The sequence below is a fragment of the Ochotona curzoniae genome, unplaced genomic scaffold (genome assembly GCF_017591425.1).
Source record: "Ochotona curzoniae isolate NIBS_2020 unplaced genomic scaffold, NIBS_Ocur_1.0 scaffold_4506, whole genome shotgun sequence".
NCBI lineage: Eukaryota > Metazoa > Chordata > Mammalia > Lagomorpha > Ochotonidae > Ochotona > Ochotona curzoniae.
Window position 1 is genome coordinate 41,020,106 of NW_024467119.1, and position 25,594 is coordinate 41,045,699.

Sequence of the window (25,594 nt, forward strand, 5' to 3'; positions counted from 1 at the left end):
CTGGAGTTAGGTATTTCCCTTCTCCTAGGCTGGTCAGGTTCTGATAAAAATCTTTATAAGTTAGACCCTCTTCAGAGATGACCTTGTGAAGCACAGATCACTGTGCTTTCACAGTGACTGTTGCTCTCCTTCTGCTGGTTGGCTGCAGGGGTTAAAACACGAAAGTGTGGACCTCTTCCAGCCCGAAACAGGCTCTCCTCTGTAGTTTTCCAGTTCTCAGATTTGTTCGTATAGAGCTTTAGCTTACTTGTACATTACAACTCAGATTTTCCTACTCAGTCATTCACTCCCACAGGAGTTTTTGATCCTGTCCCTGAGGAGTCTCTGTGTCCACCCACCTGTTTTCCAAGTTTTAGGAGTGTCTTTTGCCCTAATAGAAGTTTCTCTTAAGGATTAAGAAGTGTTCCATTTCCAGCCTTTGTTGTTGAACAGGTAACATCTTCTGAGTTCTTATATGTAGAACCAGAAACCAGAAGTCTCTAGAATATGATTTTAGAATCCTAAAATAATAGGAATAATGGCTTAAAATCTTACTCTACCATCCTTTTCTTTCTAACTAGGCATGCCATTCCCCAACTTAGACATAGACATAATATAATCAAATGTGTTGAGAGGGACCCAGTGTGGTAGCCTAGCAGCTAAAGTCCTAGCCTTGCACATACTGGGATCCCATATGGGTGCCAGTTCTAATCCTGGTGGCCCTGTTTCTCTTCCAGCTTCCTGTTTGTGGTCTGGGAAAGTAGTCTAGGATGGCCCAAAGCCTTGGGACTTTGCACCCGTGTGGGAGGCCTGGAAGAGGCTCCTGCTCCTGGCTCCTGGCTTCGGACTGGCTTGGCTCTGGCCATTGCTGCTGCTTGGGGAGTGAATCAATGGATGGAACATCTTCCTCCTCTCTCTCCTCCTCTCTCTATGTCTGACTTTCCAATAAAAATAAAATAAAAATCTTAAAAAAAAATGTGTTGAGAGACTGATTGTTGTGTGCAGGTGAAAGTTAAGATTTCTAATTCAAAATTGTATTTAGAGTGGTAATGGTGAACAGTACTCATAACAGAGAAAACTAAAGTGCTACTTCATTTTACGGGAATGTCTTTGTTTAATTTTACTTAAAGGCAGTTATACATCACTTATTCCAAGATGAACAGAGTGGGGTTCCTAACAGTGACATGTTCTAAGCATGTCTATAGATTAAAATTCTATACTTGCATATACATGAGCCAGTGTGAGCACAGGTTGTGTGTATGAAAGACACAAAACCTCCTGAATCAAATATGAAAGATACGAAAATCTCCATTTCCAATAAGTTTCTCCAAAATTGCAAAATTGAAAATGAAAGAAAACAAAAGGGGAAACAAGCAAAGTTTTAAAACTGATGTCCTGTAACTTCTCATTTATTTTCTGAATGTCAGTCAGCTGGACGTTAGGGGAAAAGTTTTTGTGACCAATACATATCTTCCTCACCCACAGGCTCTAGCCCTACTCCTGACAACTCCTCTACAGAAACCACCCACTAAGTAGACAGGAACAAGAGAACATACATGTAAAACCCAAATGCAGAAAGTCTTTTTACAAAGAAATCTAACCTTTCATGGAAGATGAGAACCGTTGAGTTCACAGAAAAGTATGACTGAGGGCCTTCAAAATAGTATTTTTTAAAAAAAAATTTATTTAGTTATTTGGAAGAATTACAGGGAAAAGGAAGAGAAGAAGAGAGGGACAGGTGAGAGAGGGAGAAAGAAAGGGAGAGGGGGAGCAAAGGAGAGGAAAATGAGAGGGAGGGAGGAAAAGTGGAAAGAAGGGAGAGACAAGGAGACATCTTCAGTTTGTCCATTCACCTCCCAGCCAAGATGGCCACAATGGCCAGTGCCGGGCCAGGCTAAAATCTAGATCCAGGAGCTAGAAGCTTCATCTAGATCTCCCATGTGGGTAGCAGGGGTCCAAACACTTGGGCGATCAACCTGCACCCAACATGAGATGTTGGCATCACAGGCAGTGGCTTTATCTACTATGTCACAATGCTGGTCCCTCAAAATAGTATTTCACATTAACTAAAAAGTAGCCTTTATTGTTGAAAAGTTAATGAATAAAACTAGCTGTCAGAATTGAAGTTGGCAAGAATAAATTGATAAAATGTATTTAAAATATAACTATACATTTTCTTTTTTAGAAAACTTGTTACTTCCTTCATCATAGTTAGCTTTTTTTCTCTATAGGCTTGAAACTTCTGGAGGTCAAAAATCTCTTTACTTTCTTAAGTTTAATCAAATACAACAATTATTTCTAAAAAAAGAAAATGTCAAAAAGTTTAGTGACAATGAAAGGCTTTAAAACTTGAGGCCTAATTTTAAAAGAGCTTTCATATGATCAGGTGGATAATGTTCTTCCTAATTAACTTAAAAGTAAGTGTCAGAGGGCCCGGCGTGGTGGCGCAAGTGGTTAAAGGTCCTTGCCTTGCACGCCCGGGATCCCATATGGGCGCCGGTTCTAATCCCGGCAGCCCCGCTTCCCTTCCAGCTCCCTGCCTGTGGCCTGGGAAAGCAGTCGAGGACGGCCCAAAGCTTTGGGACCCTGCACCCGCGTGGGAGACCCGGAAGAGGCTCCTGGCTTCGGACCGGCATAGTATCGGCCCGTTGCGCTCACTTGGGGAGTGAATCATCGGACGGAAGATCTTCCTCTCTGTCTCTCCTCTCTGTATATCCGCCTTTCCAATGAAAAAATAATAAAAATAAATCTTTAAAAAAAAAAAAGTAAGTGTCAGAGTGGGCTGCAATAAAAATCTTTATAATTTATGCTGCTTCTAATCTCAAACATTTAACATAAAAAGGCATGAAAAAGGCTAAAATATTTTAAGGATTGTTACTTGTGATTTTGAAAAACTCAAGAGACTATTTTGTCCATATACAGCTCCATATAAATATGCTATTTCACATACCATTTGTAATAATTTTATTCAATCTTCCTTGTGGAGGACAACAGGGACATATTCTTGTTTTTTTCTGTGGTTTTGTTTCCTCTTTTTCTGACAGGCAGTTTTCTTCATATACATTAGTAATCTGAAGTACAACAAGGAGATATTTCAACAGGCATATTTTCCATATGATTTAAGAGTGTATTAAGCCACTAAATTCCATAACTAAATGTAGGTGGTTGCTGTTAACATGGAGGGTATTGCATTCATGACCTGTATATGAATCTGTGACAGTAGCTCAGTTTGTATTGTCCCTTGATTTAGCATTTTCCAGATTGGAGTTCCCACCATTTTCATTTAAAAAGCTTTAAAAAGCTCACAGAAAAAGGAACTGAGAACTGAGGGGTCATAATAAGGTCTGGGGGCAGATTCCATGGGGGCTATATGGGCCCACCCACAGGGAACTGCAATCTCTGCTGATTTGCTTAAAAGCTGGAGCTAGTGACAGGCTGAGCTAGGCATGCGTCCATGGAACCTTCCAACACTCATGGGTACTGGGGTTGGGATCCGGCTGTGCTGGTCCAGGTTGCAGCACCCACAGGCACACCCAAGGATGGGTTGTGGTACGGCCCAGGCCGCAACATCCACCAGTTCATACATAGGCTGGAATGCAGTGGAGGCTATGCCAAGTAAGGGCTTAACATCCATTGGCATGTGTGTGATTTGGGTCTGTGCGTGGACTTGGAGCAGGAACTTGGGAAACTCCTCTGTTATGCCACTGCTCCCACTGGTGAGCATGGGATTCAGGCCTGAGTGTTGGTCAGGCCAGGCAAGGCAATTCCACCTGTCAGCAAATGTCTAAAGTGGTTCTAGAGGTGAGTGGACTGTGCAGTGCAAGGCTAAACCTAAGTACACTGGCATGTGCAGGAGCCAAGCTGGAGTGTGTCATGGCAAGCTAGGCTATCACAACTGCTGGTTTGTGTGAGCCAGGGAAGGCAGCAGACTGAGCAAGGTTAGGATGCAATACCCGCCAGTGAGGGTTGGGACCAGGGGGCAGGCTGGGACAGATCAGGTTGAAGCATTTGATGGCATGGGCCAAGACAGGGGATGGGCTGTGCTGAGCTGGGCCACAACAACCACTGGCATGTGCAAGATCTGTGGCTGGGAACAGGTCTGGTTGGGGAGACAGGGAGATGCCTCAGCTGGGTTGTGGTTCCCACTGGTAAGCAAGAGAGCCAGAGAGGGGTGGTGATCTGGGCTGGACATGGCTTCAGTGTCCCTTGGCATGGGTGTGCACTGGGTCTGGGGTATGCCACACTGGGCTAGACTCCGGCACCTACTGGAGTGGTCAGAGTCAGGGTAGGTGTAGGATGGACTAGACTAGGTCTTGGCTCACACTGAACCATGTGAGGTGTCTGGGCATGGACCATGTGTGGCTGGGCTGTATCACTCAACAGTAAGAACTGGAATGGTGTGGGCCAGAGGGCAAGGCCTCTGTTCCCACCAGGATAGGAGGTGGACTAAGTCTGGGCCAAGGACCTACCGGTGTGCTCAAGATCCACTACTGGAAGGAGACCTGATAGAGGAGCTTGAGGAACTACTCTGTGAGGATGTAGTCCTTGCAGATGAGTGCAAGAACCAAGCCTGGAAGCAGCCCAGACCAGGCTGAGTTACAATATCCGGCAGCATATGAGTAGGTTGGGTCTGAGGATAGGTCAGGTTGGCCCAGTTCATAATGCCCACTGGCAGATCTGAGAACCAAGACAGGATGTAGGACAGGTCATTTTGGGCTGCAACACCAGCCAGTTCACATTAGGGCTGGGACTGGGGACTGGCTGGGCTGGACTAGGTTGCAGAACCCACCAGCATGAGCTCAGGCACAGACCGAGATGTGCCAGGCTAAAGCACCCACTGGCAAATGCTGAATTGAGGCATGCCAAGCTGTAGCACCAACCAGTGCACATGAGACCTGGGGGAGAAGTGCGAGCCTGATAGGGAGGCAGTACAGACCCCCCAGCTGCTCCCATTGGCAAGTGTGAGAACTGTGACAGGGGCGATAGGAAGGTGGGGGCAGCTAGGCCGGGCAGGGCTACAATGCCTATTTGCATGTGGATTGGGTTGGGAGAAAAGCCAGGCTGAACCAACCAACTATACCCACTGGTGCATGCATGAGCCAGAGTAGGCGCAGGCTGGTTGGGCTTTGCTGCAGCATTGGTTGGCAAGCATTGGGACTGGGGGAAAATCCTGCCAAGCTAGATTGCAAAACCACCTGGAGAGTGCAAGATCTGGACCTGGGAGTGGGCCCAGTAGGGAAACTGTGGGCACCTCTCTGATGGGTTGCAACTCCCACTGGTGAGCAGCACTCACTGGCATGAGTGTAGGCTATATAGTGGGGTTGGTTGGGGTGAGCTAGGCTTCAATACCCATTGAAGTGTACGAGAACTGAAAGGGATGTGAAACAGACTTGGACCAGAATGCTGCACATATTGACAAGCACAGAAACTGGGGATGGGCGCAGGCCTAGTGGGGGTTATTGGAGGTCACTCCAACTAGGTTGTTGTTCCTCTTGCTGTATGTGAAGGTTGAGTCTGTGGTGGGCCAGGTTGGTCTGGGTTACAGCATGCGTTGGTTTACCTAAGAGATGGGGCTGGTCACAGCCCCCGTCGCAAGACTGGCGGGGGCAGAGACCCAGGCCTTCTCCTGGCCCAGGAGCACCTAAAGCCCCCTCGTGGGTGAGTACCCACAGGGGATGGCTGGAAGCTGGGGGTAAATTCCTGGCTCTCCCCTGTCCCCACCAGCCATAGCCATAGTCTCAGGACAAGAGGCAGGCTCAACCCCCCATCAAGGTGGCACTTGTCGGGGGCGCCTCTGCCGGACGGAACCCTGCTGGGGTCTCGGCCACAGTCCCCGCCGCAAGACTGGCGGGGGCAGAGACCCTGGCCTTGGGTGGCCAGTGCACCAAGTGGTGCCAGGCTCTGCCTGCTGGCCACCCAGCGGTGAGCTCTGGGTTTTTTGATGATATGAAATAGCTGCTTTGGGACACCCAAAAGTAAGACCAGCGTTAGCGTAGGTGAGACACTAATTTCTGGTGATTCCCAGGAACCGGGACATGAAACCTTAATGTAAGTGTGGGACTGAGAACTGAATGTTCGGACTAAGCAAACCTTAGTACACAAACATGATTGGAACACAGGGTTCAGCTCAGGACATGCCCAGCATGGTTTTGGCTCCAACTGGTCCACATTAAGCACAGAGTTGAGCCGCGGTATCTAAGGCAGGGGTCGTGACAGGTGGATGTGGCTGCGGCAGGATCTGGATACAGTTGTCGTCTCCCTTGGCACAAGTGTGGACTGGAAAAAGACGTACCGGGCCAGGCCAGACCGTAACACCTTCTGGTGCTTAGGAGTACCAGGGTGGATGTGGGACGGACTAGGCTAGGTCCCAACCTCAACTGAGCCATATACAAGCTATATGGGGGCATGGACGACCATGGCTGGGCTGAAACACTCTACAGCAAGAACCAGAACGGGATGATGGCCAGTTAGGAAAGGCCACTGTTCCTGCTAGGACAGGAGGCGAACTGGCACATGGACCCACTGGTATGCGCGAAACCTGGCACATGGAGGGGTTCGGATGGAGGAGCTCAGGCAACTCCTCTGGCAGGACTCAGACCCTGCAGGTCAGCGCAAGGAACATGGAAGGTAACAGCCAAGAGGTCATAGAAAGTGTCCCATTGGCATGCATTTGGCATGGGTCGGGGCAGACCAGGATGAATCTGTTCATGTCATCCACTGGTAAATCTGATCGCCAGAACAGAGTGTGGGTCGAACCAGGTTCGGTCGTGACAAAAGCAACACACAAGTTGGAATGCCAAGGTGAGGTAGCCTGAGCTGGATGCAGCCGCAGCACCCAACCAGCACATGTGAGAACCAGGGAAGGAGGAGGCAGAGCTGACAGGGGAATAAGGGGTGGTTCCCTAGCTGAACACCAACTTACACTGAGGAGCGTGAGCTGGGTAGGGGGTAGACCAGACCAGGCAGGGATACAGCACCTGCGCACCTCATGTGGACCAGATTGGGTGAAAACCAGGCTGGGCTGACTATTCCCACTGGTGCAAGCTACAATCAGAGTTGGTGAGGGTTGTTGGGGCTTAGTTGTAGCATCAGCTGGCGGAAGCTGGTACAAAGGGTTAGACACGTTGAGTTGAACCACAGGGCCAACTGGAGAGGGCACAACTGGAATGGGAGCGACCTGGGAGGGAAATAGTGTCCTCCCTCGTGGTCCTCCCTCGTGGGTCATCACCTTCCACGGGAGGGCATGGGAACTAGGACAGGGGCTGGGATGGCTAGACAGACACCCAACAACATCCGTTAGGGACGGTAGGAGGAGATGGTTGGATGGAAGTAGGTTGCAACACCTGTTGGCAAGTATATGAACAGAAGGGTATTTGGGACAGACTGGACTAGTACGCCATACATACTGGCAAGCCAGGGTAGGGGGTGGGCCTGGTTGGGGTTACTGTGGGCCGCCCTGACTGGGCTGCAACTCCTACTGGTACGTGCGAGGGACAAGTGCGTCCAGGGCGGAACCAGGCCGGACTGCAAGAGGACACGGGTGGAGACAGAAACGACCCAGCAACTGCAACCACCAGCTGATTGGGGCAATGGACTGTGCCGGGCCCTATGCTTACTAGATCACGCAGGAATCTGGACTGGGAATATCTCAAAATTTCTTTGAGGATCTCCCTAGTTGAGACACCGGACTCAGAGTCCTAACCAAGAAAAGACAGAACAAGTCAAGCAACAACCTCAGCTATCTGTTGGCAGCAAAACACTGGGCAAATGGAGACTCTAGAAGGGACTGTGGCAATCAATGGACTCTTCAACGACCACATCGTGCTTAGAGTGGCGAGACTGGCAGCGACCCATGAATGGTGAACTATTGGAACCACTTGATCGAGTATCTCAGAGCATGCCCCACATCCAGGACTTAGGGTGGGTGGGAAACTGGGTGGGGCTTCTTCCTCTATATCCCCCTTTAGGCCTTGAACCTTTTTTACCCCAATTAAATTTGTAAGGATTGTCAAAATTAAAAATAAATTAAAAAAAAAAGAGATGGGGCTGGAGACAGAAATGACCTAGCAATTGCATCTATCAGCACGTGCATAGGCAGATATGGGTGAGTCAGACCCTGTACTATCAAGCATATACAACAGTCAAATCTGGGATCACCTCAGATGAAGCTTCTTTGGGGATTCCCTCAACTGAACCATTGGACTCAGGACTCCAACCATGGGGAGACTCACAGGATCTGTGGAGTGCATGTTTTAAAACTGGGCCTCCTCAGTGGCTAAGACAGAGCAGTAGATGGCATAACCAGATGCACATGAGGATATGGCAGTACACTAGGGCCTTCAGAAAACATCTGGTACCATAACAGAGGATGCAGGGCAGAACAAATTGATCAACTATTGCAGCCAAGTGTTGGCAGCAAATATCTGAGTGAATGGAGACTGTAAAGTAGACTATATCAGCCAATGGGCCTTAGAAAGATTTCCTCATCCTTGAATCTGAGATTGACAGCATTTCAGAACTATTGAAACCACATAAGCAGAACTCACAGAGACATGGCGACCCTGGGATATTAGGTTTCCCCATCCCTGGGTACTAAAGTGGGAGGCTGAATGTGGCATCTCCTTTTATCTCCCTCCTTTCCCCAGATATGTGAGGGAGAAAAAGAAAACTAGAAACAATAGTGTTATTCACTTTCTCTTAATCCTTGACCCTTTACATCCTGATCAATTATATAAACATCATAAAAAATGAGAAGGAAAGAAAGAAATATGGCAAGAAAAAGCAAATTAAAAGCTATCTGTAATTTCTGTATTACTGGTATATTATTCTCCAAGATAACTACAATATATTCAATGTACATGTTTAAAATCTTTTTTCCATATTTGTAGTATATATAATACATAAAGACAAATACAAGGTGTCTTCAACAAATTCACAGGAAATGCATGGTATGAAAAATCTATACATGAATTAAAAAATTTTTCCAACAAAACAAACCTATCTTTCATATCCAAGAAAAAAGAAAAGAAATTGAAAGACCAGTTTATTTGGTATAAAAATCCATGAAATCTATTTGCAGTTTTTCATGATATGCATTTTCCATGAAGTTTTGAAGATATTTTGTACCCTAAATAGTGTGACATAATTATAATAATCAAATGTTCATAATCTGTCTACTCCTCCAAACATTATTCACCAAAAACTTCTTGTGAAATGGATGCATAACTTAAGGAAAAAGCAAGTGAAATGTATTTTCACCTGAGTTAATTTCATATGGAAACCTATATAGATGAAGAAAAAGAGATAACTTGGGTTGAGTCCTCAGAAATTCAAGCATGCTTTCGCTAACACTTATAGATAATATATTTTGACAGTTCATGGATATTTCTCAAGCTTCTAGGCCTCTGAATGGTAGTTTACTTATGAAATTGTTGAACTGGAAAAAAGAAATCCTCAGATTATAAGAGTATTGAGGAGCATCTCCCAATGCAAAAAAAAAAGAAAATTGCAACTCTAACAACAAAAATCTGGTTTAACCCTTGGAAGAGATAGCTTCAAATCTTGTGCCTTCACATACCAGTATTTTGAGTATACTGATAATATTTTGAGCACAGTGGGAGAGAGAAAATCACACTGACACAGCAAATAATAATAATAATAGACTGGAGTCCATGGACAGATGAAGGCAGGGGAAAGCTAACTGTAACTAGTGTGATAAAGAAACCATAGCAGCTGCTGGCTAACAGTGAATTCACCCTTCAAAGTTTTTCATACCTGATCATCACCAAGATGTTGGATCTCTGGATTAGAGACTTCTGAATACTGTGTCACTGTATAAAAGGGCTAAAGACACAATGGCAAGTTTTATTAGAGAAAGTGGAAGATAACATAAAGATTTTAAGTTTTATTTCATAATTCATAATAAGTTGACATATACTAAGATGAATTTTTCACAGGCGAATAAAATAACTTTAGGCAATACTGAATATTTAAACACTTTTAAAAAGAACTTATTTTGCTCTTAAGAATTATAAATATCAATTCTATAAAAATAGGCAATTTGGATTTCTAAATATGAGCAATTATTATTAAAACTAGACCAACAAAGCTTTGCTAAGTTAATTTAAACATGAAAATAAAGAACTCAAGTTTCCTCAAAATACATGGAACATTTTAATAAATTGGGACTAGTCCTCACATCTGTTAGTTTAAATGCCTGAGATTTTTCCTAGACACATCAAGAATAAGCATATTTTGTGGATTTCTAACAGCTGACCACAAAGCTCCAAATACCGTGCATCAACCCTTTCACATCTGTTCCTTGAGTTCATTTCCCAGAACTCACTAAAACTAGCTATTTCATACTACTACTTTACATAATTAAGACATATAAAAGAAACCTAACTAATAGCAAATGTTACAAATAAAATTTAAGATCAGATAGTTATAATTTTGTCTGTCTCTCATCTGTTGGTTCACTCTCCAAATGCCACCAAGGGCCATGACTGTGCCCGACTGAAGTTAGGGGCAGAGAACTCATGCTCAGCTTCCCACGTGAGTGGCAGAATCATCACATGCTGACTCTTACACTCTCCTGGCACTAGGAAACAGAAAGTGGATGTCTTGATTGGTGTCTTAACCACTAGTCCAAGTGTCCACTCACAGACCCGCTTTTTTTGTTTTGTTTTTTTTTTTTTTTTTTTTTTTATTGTTCCTTACATTGTATTATGTAGTACAGTTTTATAGGCGCTGGGGATCCCCCCCACCCCTCCCATACCCCTCCCCCCATGGTGGATTCCTCCACCTTGTTGCATAACCATAGTTCAAGTTCAGTTGAGATTCATTGCTTGCAAACACATGCCTAGCATAAAGTTCAGCGCACAGACCCGCTTTTATATCAGATAAAACAGTTTCTAGATTTTTACCTCACTGGATACAATTGTCTCAAAGTCTTTATCCTCTGAAGATTGACTTTTTGATTCTGTGGCATACATGCTAAGATCTAGAAGGAAACAATTTCAAAGTTAAAAAAAAAAAGGTGGTAAATCCATATGAAAATAAATACGGTTAAGTGACCTTAATTTTAAAATTGATTTTATCCTAAACTTTTTGTCACAGATAAGTCCAATAAGGTTACAGAAAGGATAGATTCAGATATTCATTTTAAAAGCTATAAACCCAGGACCTGGCACAATAGCTCAATGGCTAAATCCTCACTTTGACCCAGAAGAAGCTCCTAGCTCCTGGCTTTGGACTGGCTCAGCTCCAGCCATTATGGTCATTTGGAGAGCGAAACAGTGGATAGGAGATCTCTCTGTGGTGCCCACCTCTCTGTAACTCTGCCTTTCAAATAAATAAATATATCTTTCAAAAAAACGTTTAAAAACCATTTCAACAAAGTGCAGAAACTCTGTCACTTCAATAAATGCAGAAAAATCATTAAATAAAATTCAGCAATCACCTACTTCATGAGTAAAAGCTCTCAACAAATTAAATATAGAAGATCTATATAACAACAAAATAGAGGTGGTCCATGGGAAACTACAGTCAAGATGTTGAATACTGAAGAGCTGAAAGTGCTTCCTCTAATATCCTTAATAACATGACTGTCCATTTCCACCATTTTAAAAAATTTATTTTTATTTGAAAGGGGTATAAGAGAAACAGACAGAAAGACAGGCAGAGGTCTTCTACCCTAAATAGCCACAATAGCCAGAGACAAGCTGGTCCAAAGCTGGGAGTTAAGCACTTCTGGGTCTCCCAACATGGGTTTGGGAGCCTAAGGCCTAGAACCATTCTCCACTGCTTTCCCAGAATATTTATAGGAAAGTGGATTGGAAGTGGAGCAGCCAGGACTAGATTCAGTGCCTTTATGGAAGGTAGTACAGGAGGTGGAGTACTATTCTTCTAGGCAAATGTGGCAATGGGAGTTTTATCCTGAGCAATAATTAAGGGGGAAAAAAATCATTCAAACGGGAAGAGTAAAAGTAAAATTGCGCTTATTTACAAATGACATTACTATATATATAGGACATCTTTAAAACAAATTAATTTAATGATACAATTCCATAGGGTCTGGGATTCCCTCCCTGTTCCGTTCCTGCCAATTCCCATCCCTGACTGACTTTCCTCATATTATTACAATAGTATAGTCCTTGATAAGGAGTCATAATTCCATCTGTCTGTTATTTAAGTGTGTTCTAACATTGCTGGTACAGACAATGTCAGACAGTCCAGCATCCCATTGTCTAGATATGCTCCACAGTTTCTTTGGGAGTCTATCTTTGATTTTGAAGTAAGGATGCATATTGCATTTTATCTTCACATCTGAATATGATAGTCTATATTACGTCATCACTACACACTCCCTTAAATGAGAAGCCATGAAATAAAGTCAACAACAGGTATGAAATTAAAACAACAAAAACAAAAACAAAAAACTACAGCATCATGGAATCAAAAAAACACACCACTGTATAACCAATGCATGGGTGATAAAAAAAAAACCAACACAAAAGCCTCTTGGGTAAAATGATGCCACCATGTGATCCATGAGCCAATGATGAATTCAACAGGAGAAAAGTACTATTTGGAAGAAACAAAAAGAAACAAAAAACATTAATACACATGGGAGCAGCAAAAACAGTATGGAAAGGGTTACTGATCTTACAGTTTGCATGATGACTTCCTTAGAGAGAATATATGGCATTTGCCTTTTTGGGATTGATTTATTTCACTGAGCATAACGGTCTCAAGGTGAGACCATTTAGTTGCAAATGGTATAATTTCATTCTTTTTAATGGCTGAGTAGTATTCCATGGAGTAGATGTATCACAGTTTCTTTAACCACTCCACTTTGGATGGGCATCTGGTTTGTCTTCCATGTCTTTACTATTGTAAATTGCACTGCTATAAATATAAGATTACAGATCCCCTTCCCATAGGCAGTTTTCATTTCCTTTGAGTATATTCCCAGGAGTGGGATAGCCAGGTCATATGGCAGGTTTATTTATAGTTTTCTAAGCACTCTCCATACTGAATTCCAAAGTGGTTGTACTAGCCTGCACTCCCACCAGCAGTGAAGGAGGGTAACTTTCTCCTGACATTCACACCAGCAGGTGCTATTTGTAGAGTTCTGAATGTAGGCCAACTTCACTGGAGTTAGGTGGAACCTCAATGTGCTTTTCACTTGTATCTCCCTAATGGCTAGGGAGCCTGAGTATCTTCTCATATGTCATTTAGCCATTTGAGTCTATTCTTTTGAAAAATGTTCATTTCTGTTGCCCATTTTTTACAGTTTTTTTTTTTAATGTCCCTGGGTTTCTGAGGCTCTTTTTAAACCCTGGATATTAGTCTGCTATCATTTTTATAGTGCCCAAAGATTTTCTCCCATTCTGTTGGTTGCTTCTTTACTTTGTGCTTCCTTTGTTATATGGAGCTTTTTTTTTTTTTTAAATATAGTCCCAAGAGCTTATTTTGTCTTTGACTGCTTGTGCTTTTGGCATCTTTTCTAAGAAGTCTTTCTCCATTCCTATATCTTGGAGAGTGCTTCCTATGTTTTCTTTTGATATTTTGATGATTTCTGGGTGTAGATTCAAGTCCTTGAACCATTTAGAGCTGATTTTTGTATAATGTGACAGGTGCAGGTCTTGCTTCTTTATTCTGCAAGCTGCTATCCAGTTGTCCCAACGGCATTTGTTGAAGAGACCAGGCTTTTTCTGTGGATTGTATTCAGTTTTCTTTTCAAAGATTAGTTGTCTATACATATGTGGGTTCCCTTCTGGTGTTTCTGTTCCGTTCCATTGATATTCTGTATTTTTGTATCAGCACCAGACTGCTTTGATAACCACTGCTCTGTAGTATGTCTTGAGGTCTGGAATTGTGATTCCTCCAGCTTGATTTTTATTCTTTAGTATAGCTTTGGCTATTTGTGGTCTCTTGTGTATCCAGATGAACTATTGTATCTTCTTTTCTATTTCTGAGAAGAACATTGTTGGGACTTTGATTGGCATTGTGTTGAATCCATATATTACTTTTGGCAATATGGACATTTTGATGATGTAGATCCTGCTGACCCAAGAACATACAATCCACCAAAATTGAATGAAGAAACAATTAACAAGCTAAATAGACCTACAGCATGCACAGAGATTGAATCAGTGATTAAAACCCTCCCAGCCAAGAAGTCTTGGACCAGATGGTTTCACTGCTGAACTCTACCAAACATTTTAAGAGGAATTTACCCCCATCCTAAAAAAGCTTTTCCAAACGATAGAAAGGGAGGAAATCCTTCCACACTCTTTCTATGAAGCCAATATTATCTTAATACCAAAGCCAGATAGAGAAACAACAGAAAAAGAGAACTACAGATCGATCTCCTTGATGAACATAGAAACAAAGATCCTCAACAAAATACTAGCCAAAAGGATCCAACAGTATGTCAGATAGATCATCCACACAGACCAGGTGGGATTCATTCCAGGCATGCAGGGATGGTTCAACGCTCACAAATAAATAAATGTGATATATCAGGTCAACAAATTAAAAAATAAAAACGATATGGTCCTCTCAGTAGATTCGATAAAATCCAACACCACTTAAAGCAATATAGGCATAGAAAGTATATTCTACAACACAATCAAAGCAATTTACAAAAAAGTCAATGACAGCATCAAACTAAATGAGGAAAGATTGGAAGCTTTTCCACTAAAATCTAGAATTAGACATAGATGTCCACTGCCATCACTAGTCTTCAATATAGTATTGGAAGCCCTTGCCAGAACTATTAGACAAGAAAAAGAAATTAAAGGAATTCAAATCAGAAGTGAGGAACTGAAATCATCTCTATTTGCAGATGACATGATTCTCTACAAAGAAGAACCAAAAAACTCAGTCAAGAGACTACTGGAACTCATAAGAGACTTTGACAGGGTAGCAGGTTACAAAATTAATGAACACAAATCAGTGGCCCTAGTGTATACAAATAATTCCATGGCTGAGAAAGAAATTGTAAGTACAGTCCCCTTTAAAATAGCAGAGAGGAATCTTCAAAACCTAGGAATTAAGCTAACTAAATATGTGGAAGACCTCTGATAAAAACTATAAAACTTAAAAAAAAATAGAAGACATTGAAAAATCAAGAAGCTTACTATATTGGACATCTTAAATCACTTTAATAAAAATGTCATTAATTCAGTAAGGTTTTTAGGACATAAAAGCAACATGCAAAAATCAGCTGTGTTTGTTTTTGAAAATATTCACTTATTATTTGAAACGCAGAGTTAAAGAGAGAAAGAGGGAGAGAGTGCTCTTCCTTCCCCTGGTTCACTCCACAAACAACCACAATGGCCAGAGCTGAGCCAATCTGAAGCCAGAAGTCAGGAGGTTCCTCTGGATCTGCCATGTGGTATTGAGGTCCAAGCATTTGCATATCTTTAACTGCTTTCCTAGGTGCATTATCTGGGAGCTAGATCAGAAGTGCAACAGCAAAATCTCAAAACAACAGCTATAATAGGTACAGCTTTACCTGCCATGCCATGGTGCTCGCCCCAATTGTGTTGTTGAAAAAGAAAGTAAGTTATATATTATATTCATAGTATCTGCCCAGGAAATACAAAACAATCTAGGAAATACTAACCGTGGATGTAAATGATATCTGTACTGAAAATCACAAAAATATTGACAGAAGATGGAAAAACAAGAGATCTCCCATGTTCAGATACTGTCAGAATGTACTACTCAAAGCAACTTTTTAAAAAGATTTATTTATTTTTATTGGAAAGGCAGATATACAGAGAGAAGAAGAGACAGAGAGGAAGATCTTCTGTCCAATGGTTCACTCCCCAAGGGGCCACAACGGTGAGAGCTAAGCCAATCTGAAGCCAGGAGCCAGGAACTTGCTCCAGGTCTCCCACACAGGTGCAGAGTCCCAAAGCTTTGGGCCGTCCTCGACTGCTTTCCCAGGCCACAGGCAGGGAGCTGGATGAGAAGTGGAGCTGCTGGTATTAGAACCGGTACCCATATAGGATCCCGGCGCATTCAAGGCAAAGACTTTAGCCACTAGGCCACGCCGCCGGGCCATGACTAGGGATTTCTAACTAGAATATACTAGCAACACTGCAAACTCAACTATGCAACAAATAAACAAAAATCTGGGGCTAACGTTGTGGCATAGTAAGCCAATCCTTCACCTGTGGAGCCAACATGTATATGGGCACCGATCAGAGTCTCAGCTGCTGTATATGTGTGCTGGTTCATATCCTGCTGGCCCCACTTTCCATCCAGCTCCCTGCTTGTGGCCTGGGAAAGCAGTTGAGGACGGCCCAAAGCCTAAGGAACCTGTACCTGTGTGGGAGACCTGGAGGAGGCCCCTGGCTCCAAAGTTCAGTCTGGCACAGCTTTAGCTATTATGACCATTTGTTTAGTGAATCAGCTGGTGTGAAGATTCTCTCTCCTCCATCCTCTTCCTTTCCCCTTCTTGATCTCTATAACCCTTTCAAGTAAAATAAAAAAATCTCAAACAACAAAACAATATGATTTATAAATATCTGAACAATTTCTAAAATAAGATTAAAAGTGCCTAAGAAGTATATGGGAAAAAATGCTCAACATCACTATTATTTGGGAAATGCCCAGTGAAAACCACAATAAGGTATCATCTCACTTCAGTCAAGTGACTACTATCAAAAAGGCAAACAAAGAAGATCCGGTGAGAATGCAGAGAAAGGGGAAATCTCACATACTTGACAATGATGGAGATTCCTCACAGAACTATAACTACAATGATCCCTCCTCTGCTTAGATCTTTGAGAGAAATGGAACCAGCTTATCAAAGTAGTACCTGTACTCTCGTGTTTTTCTGAAGCACTATTTACAATTGCCAAGAAACCTAATATACCAAGTGTACATTGGCAGATGAATGGAAAAGGAAAATGTGATAGATTCAAAATAGAATATTATTCAGTGTGAAAAACAAATGATATCCTGGAGTTCTAAGATTCCAAACACAAACGCATGGTATTTGAATCACTGCACCTGACCACTGTATACCCTATGCACGTATCACATTGTCTTATAGTTCCCTCTAAATATGTCCTTTCACTAGGTATCAAGTAAAAATTTAAAAGATAAAATGAAATCTGATGGATCAATCATATTAATACCTCCTTCTATACTACTGATATAGGCTATCTTTTTATAAGGTCCACCTGCAAGCTTTGTAGAACCAATATTTAAAGGTATCTGTTAAAAGTTTTCTTTTGAATAAGAATGGACATCTGGAAACTTTGTTTACATTCTATTTTTTAAAAATTTATTTATTTTCATTTGAAAGGCAAATTTACAGAGAGGATAGACAGAGTCAGGTCTTCCATCACTCCCCAAATGGCTGCCACAGCAGGAGCAGAGCTGATTTGAAGCTAGGTTCTCCCGGGTCACTCACATGGGTACAGGGACCCTAGGGCTTGACCCACCCTCTGTGGCTTTCCCGGACATTTTATCAAGGAGCTGTATCAGAAATGGAGCAGCTAAGTCACGAACTAGCACCCATATGGGATGCCAGCATTAGCAGATAGAAAAAATTAGCCTGTTGAGCCACAGCAACGCCCCTCCCCTCCAGAAACTTTTATTTTAAAATATTTGTTGTTTCCATTTTTTTCTGTAATCTCTACTGGTCAGAAGTGTAGATTTATTTTTAAAAATATTTTTCTCTCAATTTTTGAGTTGTTGAGAATAAAGATTTCAATTTACCATACCCCAAGGTGTTCCAGATATTTTTTAAGAGTAAGCATTTTTAAGAATAAGAAAAAAATTTTTTGAAATTTATTTGTTCAAAAGGCAGAGAAATAATCACGACAGATAGGGAACTTCTATTGCTGGTTTATTCTTTAAATGTCAACAGCTGCTGCTAGGCCAGGTGGAATGCAGGAGACGACAACTCAACCCAGGTTTTCCATGTGGATGGCAGGGACTCAAGTAACTGGACCTGAGTAACCTATTGCTGCACAGGGTACATCATCATGAAGCTGGATGTGCAAGTGGAGCCACATCATTTGAGCCTAAGGATCGGGATGTGGGATGCTGATGTCCCAAGAAATGTCTTCTCTACTGCACCAAACATTTCTGCTGATAATAAGTTTATAAAATAAAAAAAAGACATGAAAAGAAATGTTAACATTTGAGTATCTAGTATATATGAGGTATATTGTATTTACAGTCTTGTTTCAATGAAATAAAATATTACTATGTATAATCCTGTAAGGGATAACTATGATTTTATTAAAGCAGAAAATAACATTTGTTTTTAAAATCTGACTTCAAAAATTAAATATAAAGTGCTTCCAACTGGAATTCCATTTTAATTAGTGTGATGGTCAAAACTGTACCATATTTTAGAGTGACTGCCTTGTCATTAGCTCTTGGATCAGGTAAGTGGTAGTAAGCTCCAAGAACAAGTTGGGGATAGGTCAATCACATAAATTGTGTCAAGTTCTGATGAGATAGGCTGAAGTTTAGAATGAAAATGAGCTCTAGTGCACGTGAGTTGGGAGCTCAGGACATAAAGTAATTTAATAATGCAGTCAATTTTTTGAATAAGACAAAACAGAAATAAAGACTTTTGGTTGCATAAAGCTTATATTCTTGTTGGATGGAGGGAGACTAACAATATTTTTAGGCTGTGATAAGTACTAACGAAAATAAATGAGGACATCACACAGTGATCAAGGTGACATCTGGACTGCGACTGAAATGAGAAGCTGTGAGTCATACAAGGCAGATGGGTGAGACAGCAGGCATATAACACCAAGTACCACACAAGCAGAGCTATCTAAAAACCAAGCAGCCTATTTTGAGATCTACAATCATGCAATGATTAGGAGGGCAGGGCAGGAAATCCAGGCCAGCAGAATATGCATTATAATTTCAAAGAAAACCTAGGTAAGCAATCTATAAAATAAATGTATAGGTTAGCAGCTAGAAGAGAAGTTTCTTACTGAGTCACACAATCTTTGTGACTGGCAATCACTCAGGTCTTAGTAAGTTTTATCCCTGGCAACTAAAAACAAGAACTTAGAAACTGAGGTAAAATGCATTCCATTGTCCCATTTATGGCTTTGTAACTATGGGAAGTGATTTAACTTCATAGACCTCAAGTTACTTATCTAAAAATAATAATAGCATTTACTTCGTGATTAACATGATGGTTAAAGATACAACAGCTGAGCTATGTATGCTAAGCATTAAACACAAATTATATAATTTAATTCTTGGAACTCTGAAATATTTACTGTTAACATGCTTATTTTTATAGAAGTTAAAACTGAGATACAAGCAAGTTATATAATTTTCTGTCACTATTCTTCCCTCATTCCTTTCCATGTGTCATTGAGCCCATCCAGGGAATTTTTAATTTCAGATATATTTTATCTCAATATTATGCTGCCTCTTAATTAAAGTTCATATTTTCTGCTATAAATTATTTTTTTTTAAAGATTTATTTATTTTTATTAGAAAGTCTTATATACAGAGAGGAGTAGAGAAAGAGAGGAAGATTTTCTGTCCGATGATTCATTCCCCATGTGGCAGCAATGGCTGGAGCTGAGCCAATCCTAAGCCAGGAGCCAGGAGCCTCTTCTGGGTCTCCCACGCAGGTGCAGGGTCCCAAGGCTTTGGACCATCTTCAACTGTATTCCCAGGCCACAGGCAGATAGCTGAATGGGAAGTGGGGCTGCTGGGATTAGAACTGCCATTCATATGGGATTCCGGCACATGCTGTTAGAGTCTGGGCTAAAGCCCCCCGGATGTCAGGGTGCGAGCTAGTCAACCCCCAGAGAATGATAAAGAGCCTCACTGGTAATGCAAACAGCAAACAAAGTTTATTGTGCCAGCATGCCGGGGCCAGACCGCACTTGGGGCACACAGGCCAGCCAAGCAGGGCGGTCAGACCCCGAACAGCCCAAGACAGAAGCTTATATAGGCCCTTTTGAGCTGGGAAATACATCAAAAGTAACAACCTTAGACATGTTCACTTTTATGGCCTTCAGGCACAGGCAGCCTGTTCTGTTCCCATACCCATTATCTGTATGGCTCATCCCATTGTCACACCCTTATCTTCCTCCTGTTCCTGGGACTGGAGAAGAATTGTGCCCTTGCCCTCCTGCACCTGGGTTCACAAAGTTGCAGGACAGCAAAGAACAAATGTATCATTAAAGCCGGATCCTCCCAAGCTCCAGGCGCCTCCTGGCCTAGCAAAGTAGCAGTTTTCTCTACACAAAGGAACCTCACACTGCCCAACAATAACATTTTACCCACACTCTAACAACACAAGGCGAGGGCTCTAGCTACTAGGCTGCCATGCCAGGTCCTACAAATGAGTATCTTATCTTCTTTAACAATCCTGCTTATTTTTTTTTAATTACATTTGATTTTATGTGACACAGTTTCATAGACTCTGGGATTCCCCCAACCCCTTCCTGTACCCTCTCCCCATGGTGGATTTCTCCACCTAGTTGCAGTATTACCGTTCAAATCCAATCATAATTCTTTCATTGTAAGCATGTATTTTGCATAATGTCCACCCTCTTATTGCCCAGATAAATTCAACAGCTTCTTGGGGAGACCATCTCTGGTCTGAAGGCAGAGCTGGCAGAATATCATCCCGACCAATTAAAAGCCACAACATAACAACAACTACCTTATGGAGTTAAATGACATGGTATTGAGTGACCAATATGTTAGAAAATACAAGTTCTTAACCACATCCTGTGATTACTTCATTGATATTTCAATTTTAGTATATACACAACTGACTTCTATACACCTTAAAATGGCTATAGGGTACTATTCATCTGTCTTGTGTCTATTTTCATTTTTGTATTTAGTAGTTTATAGTGTGGAAGCATAATTTTTACTGAACTTGGTGGATTTTGGGATAGCCCATGTTGGCTTATAACTCTAACAAGGCATATGTCAACAGTTGAGAAGCAGACAGTTTTAGGAGGGATGTGCAGAGAAATCTTCAATACCTTAGTGAGGAGCAACTAATCTTTGTGTCCTACCTAGTAAGGCATATGTGAGTCCAGGCTAACCATTTCCTGTTAGGTACTAAGCTTTCCTTGTTGTTCTCTGTCTTTCTAATCTAATTTTTTTGGGGGGCGGGGGGCTTCGGAGCGATCCTGATGGTCATTGTAAGAGAGGGTGGGGATCCAAAGTTGGAACTAAGTAAGGACCAGAGAAAGCTCCTCTCCCGATTCCTGAAGGAAGTGTACTGTTCTGTTTCTGCGGACCACTCAGGGCTCCTGGCTGTTGTTCCGATGACATTGACTCCTGTGGGGTAGGATTAGGGCTTCTTCCATTGCATGTGGGATATCCAAACGGGAGTGGCTGACCTCAGAGTTCTTGGCCTATGAAGGCACTCCAATTCCCCATGGTCTCCTTGGCAGTTGGGATATAGTCCTTGGTGCCCGTACTGATAGTCCTTGGTGGGGATCTGGGAATCTCCAGGGTTGGGATACAGGCCTCCTCCTGTCCCCCTTCTCCTCTATGGACCACCCATCCCTGTTCCTTGCACATGACCTCCTGTTAAGAGATTGTTGATCCTGCTTATTTTTACCACATGAAACATAGCTGTAGTAGCTTCTTTAAAGTCTGGCAGTTCCAACATCTATGTCATCTTGGGTTCACATCTGATCATTTTCTTTTTCATTAGGCAATCATTTCCTAGGTTCTTTACATATCTACTGCTTGCAGTATATTCCAGGCATTTTATTGTCTGGAATCTGGATCTCTAAAGAATACATACAATTTTTGCTTCAACAGGTAGTCATGGAGAATCAAGATGGCAGAATAGGGTAAGGACATGTTAAATCAGATGGAGAAACATTTAATCTGTATGAAGCAGAGAGGACATATTTCAGGAAATAGGAAAGGACAGAACAACAGCAGAGGAGTACCTGGAGACTGGCAGACACAGGAAAGCAGCGGGCACAGCAGTGTGGTGTTGCAGTGAACGATACTCCAGCACGGCGATCTGAACTCCAAAAGCAGCCAGAACTCCACCAGCAACCAGGTGGGAAGGGACTTTCAATGGGAGCTTGGGAGGTGAACCCAGACAAAGTACTGTCCATCCTGCTGGTCCATTTGATTTGACCAGGATCAGAGACAGAGCAGCAAATCTCAGACAGTGCGAGAACAGAGTGAATTTCATAGCCCAGTCAGCCCCCTAGAGCTGAATTGGGTGCCATTTTGCCTAAGGAGGAAAGGGCAAGGGAAAGGACTGAGCATGCTCTGAGCAGGGAGCATGCTCATTTCTGACTTGGCGAACTGCAACGACGTGGCATTCTATGGGTTCCATCTGGGGCATGTCTGGGTAGCCCTGGGATCTGATGGCCAGCAGATCAAGAACTGTTGTGGTAGCACATCAGGCGCCATTTTGTGCAACGTGGCAATAGCTTTGGGACTGCAGGGGACAACAGAGAACTGCGTATGTGCTGAGCTTGCGAGAACTTGCTGAGGTCTCACAGGAAAATAATACCGACTGTGACATTGTACCGGTCAAAATAGGTCCGTGTGGCACCCAGACCTAGCGTCCAACAGGTTCTGACAGGATCAGCACCACCAACAACCTAACTAGATAGGACACTTGGTGTCTCTCTAATCCTGGAACCCACTCCAAATGGAAGTGGGAGAAATGTTGCAGAGACAATGGTACAGCCTCAGCACGGTATCACAGGAGGTGGAGAGTGGTGAGCCAAGAGCTGGGGCTGTGGAGACCATGGTGGATATCAGACATAGGAACCCAGATCTGGAACTTGCTGGAGGTTGTGGCACAAGTGGCTGCAAGCAAAAGGTTGTGTGTCAACTGCAATAAGTAAAATTGCATTGTAGACCGGTGGGTGACACAGCTTAGAAACCTGCCCCAAGAAGAAGACTCTGCTAACCAGAAGTACAATGATCAAGAGCAAAAGAAGAGACAAAGGCACAATGAATATTACTGAGCACTCCCCTAAAGGAGCAAAACCGTATGCCAACCTCAGAGTTAACTGAGGAAGACATTGAGAAAATGGGGGACACAGAATCCATAAGACTCATTTTGAAGATTCTGGTCAAAAATGAGAAGCTCATGCAAGAGTTCAAAGAATTTAAGGAAGCAGTAAAGGAAATCAAGGCTGGTATATCAGAAATTAAGAACACAGTAGAGCAAATTACAAGTGCAGTGGAGAGTCTCCAAAATAGAATGAAGCAAGCAGAAGAAAAAATCTCAGAATTGGCAGATATCTCCTGTCACCAGGGGGAAGCCAACAAAAAGCTGGAAGCAGAGCTGGATCAGGCCAAAAAAAGTATTCAAGAATTGAAAGACACTATTAAGAGGCCAAATATAAGAGTTATGGGAGTCCCAGAAGGTGCAGAAAGAGAAAATGAGTTTGCAAGTGTATTTAATGAAATAATAAAGGAAAATTTCCCTAATCTGGAGAAAGAATTGGGAAACAAGGTCCAGGAGGGACACAGAACTCCTAACAGGCTTGATCAAAAGCGGTCTTCACCAAGACATATGATTATCAAACTCTCTTCAGTTGAACATAAGGAAAAGATCCTTAAATGTGCACGTGAAAAACATCAATTGCCTTTAAAGGAATGCCAATTAAGCTCACAGGAGATCTCTCACAGGAAACTCTACAGGCAAGAAGAGAATGGAGTGACATATTCCAGATTCTAAAAGAAAAAAATTGTCAGCCTAGGATAACATACCCAGCAAAGCTTTCTTTCATCTTTGAAAATGAAATAAAATTCTTCCAGAGTAAAGAAAAGCTAAAAGAATTTGCCTCTTCCAAACCTGCCCTACAAATGATACTTAAAGATGTTCTCTTGACAGAGAAGAGGAATAGCACCTACCAAAACCAAAGGCAAATGGGAAGAACATCCCAGTAAAATAACAACAGAAGACTAAACCAATGAACAACCCATTGCTAAAATGACAAGACCAAATGTATATGTACATTTCACTCTGAATGTAAATTGCTTAAGCTCAATCAAACATCATAGATTAGTACACTGGACTAAAAAACAAAACCCATCTGTTTATTGTCGGGAGGAGACACACTCCAACAAAGATCAGCGGAGACTGTATCACATGGGTTTTGTTGTTTTCTGTTGGTTTCACCTCTTCAAAACACTTTCTTCTGATTGGATCATTTAATGACTCGTAGATCATACAGTGGCATCATTTTCTTCAAGAAGGTTCTTGATTTTCATTTCTTCAGCTACACGTTGGACATTTAATAGCATGTTGTTTAACTTCTTGGTGTTGTTAATTTCTTTTTTCTTCCTGTTGTTGATTTTGTTTTGTGGCTCTTCATTTAAGGGAAGGTATAGTAGTTGTGTAATGGAAATTGTCATATCTAGAAACATGTCATTTAACTTCATGGCATCGTGAATTTCTATTTTTCTTTCTATTGTTGATTTTGTATCATGACTTTTCATTTAAGGGAATGTACAGTAGTTATGTAATGGAGACTAATAACCAGATGTGAGGATGCAGTGTGGTATGCATTTCTGTTTCCAGACAAAGATGGACTTACAGTGAAACTGTTTATATTATATTTTGACAATAGGATTCTGGACTCTCTACCATTGTCCATGCCCGCAATGATGAACATATGACTGAGTATGAAGAGCTATGTGTTAGTGATGATATGGAGGAACTGGGGGTGGGGGGAGGGAATTGGGGAGGGGATAAGGGAATATTGAACTGTATCATAAAATGATTGCAATAATAATAAAACGTGAAAAAAAAAACAGGTAGTCAGCTTGCTTGGGTATGGCATTATCAGTTCTCCTCTACTCTCTGTGGACATTCACTCCAGTCTCAGATATTTTCAAAGTCTTTGCTGTGCTGCTTCGGGCTCAACTCATACAAACACAACTGGAGGTGACTCAAGAGGTGGTCATACAGAGACTTGAGGAAAGCCTCCTTCTCCACCTTTCCCCTTTCCTGAAGGAGTCCCCAACTCCCACACCCACCACAGCACACAGTTGGCTTCTGTTTCAAGGCTTTCTTTCTTGGTTTTCGTCTGAATTTTAACTGCCCATAATGCCATAAATAGGGCTTCTTAATGAGGGAAAGCCCTAAAATGGGAAAAACAAAAAACAAAACCTACCATCAGGAAGATTTCTCCTATTGTTTTTGTTCCACTGCCCAGGTCTTCAAACCATGAAAAAAAGGCTTTCTACTATGGTTTTGGTCTGCTGAATTTCCCTGGCACAGCTTCATGAATGGGTCCTGCCTTCAGATGACAGTCTTGGAATAAGAAAAATTCACCTAAGTAGTTTGGCTTTCCTTCACAATTCATCTGCTTTTGTTTGTTTTTCGGTGACCTAAGGTGGTTAGTATTTACATTTTATCCAAAGGCTCAGGTTGTAAGCGGCATTAAGGATCATATGTGGTAAGCCTATTCAATCGAGGATGGAAGCAGAAGCCCACGGGCTCAATGAGAAGAGGGACTATAATTGGATTTACTTGATCTAAATAGTGCCCAGCACATGATAGGCACTAGGTACATAATTGTAGAATAAATACTAACAGAACTGAGAATTTTAAAATGCCAGATGCACAAAATAA

The 25,594-nt window shown here is 42.1% G+C and overlaps 1 protein-coding gene across 1 annotated transcript in view; it reads right to left on the reverse strand.

Moving 5' to 3' along the window:
* The window catches only part of LOC121147171 (sodium/hydrogen exchanger 9B1-like), an 84,785-nt gene that overhangs the window by 48,289 nt on the left and 10,902 nt on the right, over nt 1-25,594 (reverse strand). The window contains exons 2-4 of the mRNA XM_040966948.1: nt 10,905-10,981; nt 9,754-9,822; nt 2,930-3,050 (exon numbers count right to left, since the gene is read on the reverse strand). Of these exons, the coding sequence (XP_040822882.1) occupies nt 2,930-3,050; nt 9,754-9,822; nt 10,905-10,973 (259 nt within the window). The 5' untranslated portion in view covers nt 10,974-10,981. The remainder of the gene's footprint in view (nt 1-2,929; nt 3,051-9,753; nt 9,823-10,904; nt 10,982-25,594) is intronic.